Genomic DNA, 6823 nt, shown 5'->3' with positions numbered 1-6823 from the left:
CCTGGACGGGGGAGACAGGAGGGCCCCCCACCCCCGACCCTGGACGGGGGAGACAGGAGGGCCCCCCCGACCCCAACCCTGGACAGAGGAGACAGGAGGGCCCCCCCCACCAGCCTGGCCCCATGCAGCATCTGGGCTCCCTGCTCACCTGGCTGGGGTCCCCAGGGGGCACTGACAGGAGAGTGCTGCTGTCCACCTCCCCCATGAGGAACTCGGACACGCTGCAGGGCAGGGAAGGGTCAGCATCAGGAGCTACGCGGGCCCCACACCCCCAGCCCCACTCCGCAGGCCCCGCGGTGCTCACGTGTTACTGAAGGAGAGAGCGATGGTCTCCAGGGCCTTCTCAAACTCCTGCTTGTCAGACTCTTTGTTGCACTCATAATGGAAGGCTGGTGGGCAGAGACAAGGACGAGGGTGCTTGGCCCACGCCGGGACGCGACCACCCCTGCCTGCAGCTAACTGAAGGGAGCCCTTAGCCCAGGAGCAGCACGAGAGCAGTTGGGTCTGTCAAATTGCTAGGCACCCTTCAAAACACGCTTCAGACGTCCCTTCCTCCAGGAAGCCCTCCCGGGGCCCCCGGGGCCCTGACTGCCGTGCCCGGGGCCGGCTGACCTCTGATCTTGGCAATGAGGGTGCCAGCAGCAGTGAGTGACTCCACGGTGTTCAGCAGCGGGTACTTGGAGATGATCTGACGCATCATACGAAGGGCCTCACCCAGGTACTCGTGGGCCAGTGGCCGGCGGGCCTCGAGGAGGTCTGCTGGGCAGAGTGGTGTGAGCAGGGAGGAAGCCCCCGGCCCCAGGGAAAGCCTGCTTGCCTCCCCCTCTGAGCTCCTGACCCCAGAGGGGAGACTGAGGCAGAGGTGGGACCCCAGGGGAGGCACCGGCCTCTCTGGGCGGCTGGCCAGGTCCACAAAGGCCAGACCATGGTTCAGGCAGTCCCTTCAGCTCAGGACACTCTTCATGTCCTTCCGGAGAGCAAACTCCTGCTTGTCCTTCAAGTTGCAGTCCTGGTGCCCTCCTCCTCCATGCAGCCCCCCAGGCCCCTTTCCTGCCACAACCTCTCAGGGCTGCTCAAGGTTGTGTCAACTGCAGAGAGGGACCCGGGGCGGGGGGCGGGGCTGACGGCCAGCTGGGAGGACAGCCTTGACACCTGTGCGCCCTCGGACTCCGTGCCCCGTGTCCCGTCTCAGCATTGAGGACCCCCGCTGAGGGTCCGCACCGGGAGAGCTCGGTCCCAGCACCTCGGGCTCCCACACAATCCAGGGGCAGGCTGGGCCACGCCCCTTCCTGGGACCTTCCTTCTGCGCCCACCTGCCCCGCGCAGCCCAGGTGCTCCCAGCGGGGCGGGGGGGCCCTGCACCGTCCCCCACCTTGGCGCTCACTGTTCTCGCCCCCGTCACAGTGCCGAGAACGCCAGCTACAGTCGGCTATCCTGCAGGCCCCATGACGGCCCCATGTCACAAATGAGACACCTGAGGCTCAGGGGAGGAGGCCCAGCAGAGGAAGCGCAGGACTTAACCCACATCCTCTCTTCCAGGTGGCCCAAAGCGGGTACACGGGTGCCCCTGCCCTGTCCCAGCCTCCCACAGGACGCCCTTGGGCTCGGCCCCGCCCAGGCCTGGCCTCCAAGGAAGTGCAGGGATCGGAAAGGAACTGAGATTAGACAGTTTCCCCAGGAAGCCGCTCTGGCCCCCCGCCCGGACCAGATAACCCTGGGGGGCTCCCACCTCCCGCCCAGCAGGGGCCAGGCCTCTGGAGAGGCCTCTGGGAGGCTGAGGTCAAACCCCAGCTCAGGCTCCCCTTTGGCCGGGAGAGCCGGGGGTCAGGGCCCCACGAGGGGCCTCAGTTTCCTGATCTGTAGCGCAGGCGCCTGGGGGGGCAGGTCAGAGCGCCAGGCATGGCCCTGGCACTGCGGTTTCTGGGGGGAGTGGGCAGCGGCCACAGGCTGCGCACGAGGTGCCAGGGACAAACAGGAAGCAGATGAAAATAACTCGGCAGGAAGCTGGGCTGTCAGCGCCACATGGAGGAGAAAACGGAACTGCCATCCCAAACAGGCCACTCACGCCGGTGGCTCACGTGCCGGTCCTGCCCCTTGTCCCTCCTGGATCCCTCTCCAGCCGGGCCCCGGGGCTCCAGCGTGCCCTGCCTCTGCTCTACCATTCTCTATGGCTACCCATGGCCCTCAGGAGAACAGCTGGGCTCCCTCAGCCCACTGTTCTGATGCCTTCAGCTTCACGCACTTCCTACACCAGTGACGCCCCAAAACTTGTTCCCCCAAATGCATCTCCATTTTATGCTTCTGAGCCTGTACACGTGATGTTCCCTCCGCCTCAGTGCCTTTCTCTGCTCCTGGCCTCCGAACTACTCATCCCTCAGAGCCCTGGCTGCCATGCATCGCCTCCTGAGCCTGCCTGCTTCCCTCCCCCCACCCTGCCTTGAACCCGCAGGCTCTGAGATCTCTGCGTCGGCTCTGCCTGCCACCCAGGCCTCAGTGTCCCTGCCGCTTCTCACCGTCGCTCAGGACACACTCCTTGAGCTTCTCAAGCGCCTTGGCAAAGCGGCCCACGTCAGTCAGCAGCTGGGAGATGTCCTCCACAGTGTCGGGGCAGGGCCCCTCGATGGGGAGCTCGGCCGGGCTGGCTGTGGTCAGCGGGCTGCGATGACCCCGGCCCAGCGTCCAGGAACTGGCGCCGGACAGCGGGAAGCCAGCCGCGCTGGCATGGCGGCTCAGGCTGGTGGGCCGTTTGAGGGTGCCCATGGCCTTGGCATTGGAGGCTGCACTTGGTGGCTCCAGGCTGGGTCCAAGGGACACCGCATCAGCCCCATCTTTCCTGGGCAGCTCCTGGGAGGGTGGGGGGGCGAGCTGGTGACCCGGTGTTCCAGCCCAGGCACGGCCTCAGTTTCCCCAGAAATGAAGTGGGGGCTCTGGAAGGTCTTCGGCCTGACCCCACAGGGATCAAAGTCCAGAGGTCAGAGGGCCGAGATTTGGTGCCCTGCCCCGCCCACACCTGTTACCCAACATCCTCTTCCCCAGAGCTTTCACAAACAACGGTCTCTGCCCAAACCACAGCCAGGGGTGGGGCCTGTGAGGGTGCGGGGGAGGGGCACCCCACTTCCTGGTGGAGTCGGGAGGGCCAGAGGGGGTTCTCAGCCCTTGTAGCCCCCTCCAGGCTGCTGCAGACACCCCTACTCCCTGGTGAAGACACTTCTGTAGATTCCCGTACCCCTAAGAGTCCTGTAGACCCCCAAGTTCCACAGACACCCCCAGGCCTTGTAGATAGCCCCAAACCTTGTAGCCCTCCAGACCCCAGAGATGCCCCCCAGGCCCTACACCCAAGGGTCCTGTTTCGTGCCCTGCTGCCCTATAAACCTTCGGCCACGTAGCCGAGCTATAGCTCTCACCTCCGACGGCACCGCTGCCCCCAGATTCCCTGACCACCGCCCTGTGGTCCCAGACCTAAGGCCGCCCCCACCCTGGCACCCTCCCACCCCCTCCCTCAGCCCCACAAGCCAGCCCTGGTCGGCGGGGAGGGATGCGGTGGTCAGCCCCAAGGGCTCCTACCATGAGCTGAACGCCAGGGTCCCAGCCTGTCCTGCGTGGCCCATGCCGTCCAGCCCGGTAGGGGCTGTAGCTTGTGTGAGCCCCCCGCCGCCGGCCCAGCATCGAGCCGCTGGGTCCTGGGCCCCCAGCTCACGGCACACCCCTACGCCCCTGCCACCTGGGTGTTTCTCCAAGGTCCCCGCCCGCACTCACTCCACAGAGAGGCTCACTCACCCCCGCGGGCTGTGGGCTGGGGCTTCCCGCCCGGTTCTTTTTCGAGATGGAAGGGGTTTTCATGAGCTCCCGCTTCTTCCTGGAGAACATGGTGGGGCCCAGGGCCAGTGGCCCGAGATAGGCGGGCTGGGGTCTGGCAGGCTGGGGGTCTCAAGCCTGCAGCTCTCAATAGTGGCTGCCTCAGGCCCACATTGTTGCTGGCCACCCCCTCCCCAGCTGTCAGGCCCACGTGACGGGCCCGGCCCTCATTGGCGGGCCCTCCCCCCCCCACAGGAAAAGGCCTCCGGAGGGAGGCAGTGCCGGGGACTGGTGACACAGACCTGCCCCCCACCCTCCCGGGCCTCAGCCTGCCCCTCCACACAGCGGGCTTGAAGGTGGGGTCCCGGGTCCCACCCCCAGCTCGGCTCTCAGGAGCTCTGCGCGTGCCCTGGCCCTGGCTCCCCGGCACATGGCGGGGGCACACGGCGGCAGACGGCAGGGGTGCAGACCCTCAGTCGGATGCACCCAGATGCCGCCGAGTGCAGGATGACATGCAGGGACCCGGACAGGTGCACAGATGGCAGGAAGCTCGCCCGTGGAACGGACAAGCCAGAGTTGCTCTCTCAGACCCTGGGCATGGACACCTGCTATCCAGCCTCCCCCACCCCCCCATCCCCCTTCCTCTGGTGAGCTGATGGCACAGGGCACGGCAGGCCACCGCCCCCCAGCCCTGTGCCCACAGTCCAGGGACACACACACGGACCACCAGGCACGCCAGGCAGCAGGACTGTGGGAGGCACGGTGGGAGTCATGCCTTCGGCCACCACTCACCAGCAAGAGCTGGGGCCTCCATGGTGCATAGGGACCCCTGCCTCCTCCCCTCCTCCCACAACCACCTCCTCTCTTCATCAGAGCCCCTTCTCCCCGATTCTTCTCCTTACTTCTGGAGTCCCACCCCCATCCCCAAACCCCGACCCCTTTACCCTCCCTAACACTGCCCCCCACTGACCTCTGCTGGGAGGGGCGGATCTCCAGGGTACAGGGCCCGCAGACCACAGCCCCAGGTGCCACAGCCAGCTCTCCAGGCCCAGGTCCATCCACAGACCCAGCTGAGAAGTCCCTTGAGGATCCTTTGCCCACCACTCATTGCTCTGGAGCCAGGCTTCAGGGGGTGAGGGCTGGCTGGCAGGCTTCTGGCCTGGTCAGGAGGCCTGGGGTCTGTGCCACTCCCCCTGGGCTCCTCCAAGCCGCCCAGAACATTCCCAAGCCTTGACCTCATGCCCACTTCATGACCAGGCACTCATAGGTACCGCCCTGAGCGGCCAGACCCACGTGGGTGTCCAGGCTCTTAGGAAGTCCCCGAGTGCATGTGAGACCCCCCAGTGCCCAGCCCAGCACAGAGGCCCTCATGTGAGCTGGGGGTCCGGCCAGACTCTCACGTGCACACACTCAGGGAGGGGGGGAGGAGAGCCGTGTTTGGCACGCACGCATGCATGGACACAGTTTCACGCCACGAGTTCTCTTTATTATTTCCTCCAGGGCAACGGATCCTCGGAGAGCCTGGGTCCCGGCCCTGCCCCCCTGCCCTCCCAGCATCTCCCACCGACCCCTCCGATGAGGGCGGCTCAGAGGACCGTCTCGGCCATGCTGGGGTCCTCCAGGACCCCGGTGATGAGTTTGGGGTGCTGTGGGCGTGGCGCAGGGCCTGCCCCGACTCCGGCCTCCTGCTCGTCGTCCATCTCCTTCCCCTGGTCCTTGGAGAAGTACAAGAATACCTAGGGGTGGGTGGCCGGAGGGGAGGTCAGCCCCAGCGCCTGGCCCTCGGCCCCACCTCATCCTCAGCTCCAACCAGGCGCCGCGGTCACCTCCTCTAACGTGGTCTGGCTCACGGAGAAGTCCTCCACGCCGTGCTCCGCCCCGTGCGCCGCCAGCTCTCCAAAGACGCGGGACAGGGCGCAGCGCCCTCCCGGCGGCAGCTGGAAGCGCAGGCGGCTGCCGTGCGCCTCGCGCAGCTCGGCCCCCGGGAACGCCGCCCCCACGAAGGCCAGCGCCAACTCGGACCGCGCGGCGGGCACCCGCAAGGTCAGCGTGTGGCCGGCTCCAAATCTGGGATGGGCGGGTCCGGGGCTGCTGGACATGCTCAAGGCCCGCCCTGCCCTGCCACCCGTCCACACCACCCCCCTGCTCGCTTCCGGGCCTGCCTCCAATACCTGGCCCCTTCTGACCCGCGGACTTGCGCGGCCTCGCCCTTTTATAGGCTCACCCCTTTCCCTCACCCCGCCTCTCCAGGCCCCGCCCACGCGAGGCCCCGCCCCCAGGTCCATCTCCGGCCCCCCGAGAGCCACCGTCACCCATCAGCCCCGTACCCGTGCTGGCTGCCCCACTCCCTACTTCATGCCTCCTCCACAGTCCATGGTCCTCGCCTCCCCTCAGGTTAGAGCCAAGTTGGCTTCGCGTGGCCCTGTGTCTGGTGGCTCTTCTGGCCCCGCCCTCACCTGCCTGCTCGCGCCCCACTCACCTGCTCTTGAGGTGCTGCGGGCTGCCCAGACAGCGGAACCGCCCGTTCACCATGATGGCCAGGCGCGTGCAGAGGGCCTCACACTCCTCCATGCTGTCAGGAGCCCAGCGCCATCAACTCCTGCACTCCCCAGGCCGGGGACCCTCACCCTCCAAGCCCAGACACTCGCACGGAGCCCAGACCATTCTGTCCCAAGGGTCGGGTGTCACCGTCGTCGGCGTGTCCACCCCCCCCCAAAGGTCAGGGCCACTCCATCTCCTGTGTCCCTGTGCTCTGACAGCCTCTCTCTGGGGCCGGGTCCGCCTCCCTCCCCAGAGCCTGCACCACCTTGACCCTCCGCCTTGAGCACCCGGAGCGGGACCCACCTGTGTGACGTAAGCACCACGGAGCGGCCCTCCCGCACGACGGCCAGGAGGCTGTTCCAGAGAAAGCGCCGGGAGCTGGGGTCCATGCCAGTGGTCGGCTCGTCCTTGGGGGTGCAAGGGGAGACGCCATAAGCCAAGCCCCAGCCCTCCCCCAGGCCCCGCCCCGGCCCCGCCCCCACGCACC

The 6823-nt window shown here is 67.1% G+C and overlaps 2 protein-coding genes across 2 annotated transcripts in view; both read right to left on the bottom strand.

The window, feature by feature from the left end:
* ARHGAP45 (Rho GTPase activating protein 45) overlaps window positions 1–4000 on the bottom strand; it is a 4788-nt gene extending 788 nt beyond the window's left edge. Inside the window, exons 1-5 of the mRNA XM_081804082.1 lie at window positions 3778–4000; window positions 2514–2844; window positions 613–756; window positions 305–389; window positions 55–221 (exon numbers count right to left, since the gene is read on the bottom strand). Coding sequence (XP_081660208.1) covers window positions 55–221; window positions 305–389; window positions 613–756; window positions 2514–2844; window positions 3778–3867 — 817 coding nt within the window. The 5' untranslated portion in view covers window positions 3868–4000. The remainder of the gene's footprint in view (window positions 1–54; window positions 222–304; window positions 390–612; window positions 757–2513; window positions 2845–3777) is intronic.
* A 1259-nt stretch (window positions 4001–5259) lies between these two features.
* The window catches only part of ABCA7 (ATP binding cassette subfamily A member 7), an 18404-nt gene continuing 16840 nt past the window's right edge, over window positions 5260–6823 (bottom strand). The window contains exons 43-46 of the mRNA XM_081823609.1: window positions 6640–6743; window positions 6275–6367; window positions 5622–5862; window positions 5260–5531 (exon numbers count right to left, since the gene is read on the bottom strand). Of these exons, the coding sequence (XP_081679735.1) occupies window positions 5382–5531; window positions 5622–5862; window positions 6275–6367; window positions 6640–6743 (588 nt within the window). The 3' untranslated portion in view covers window positions 5260–5381. The remainder of the gene's footprint in view (window positions 5532–5621; window positions 5863–6274; window positions 6368–6639; window positions 6744–6823) is intronic.

The sequence above is a fragment of the Leptonychotes weddellii genome, chromosome 1 (genome assembly GCF_054177405.1).
Source record: "Leptonychotes weddellii isolate Sample4059 chromosome 1, ASM5417740v2, whole genome shotgun sequence".
Classification (NCBI taxonomy): Eukaryota; Metazoa; Chordata; class Mammalia; order Carnivora; family Phocidae; genus Leptonychotes; species Leptonychotes weddellii.
The sequence above is the reverse complement of the archived record's forward strand: the minus strand, read 5'-3'. Positions and strand labels throughout refer to the sequence as shown.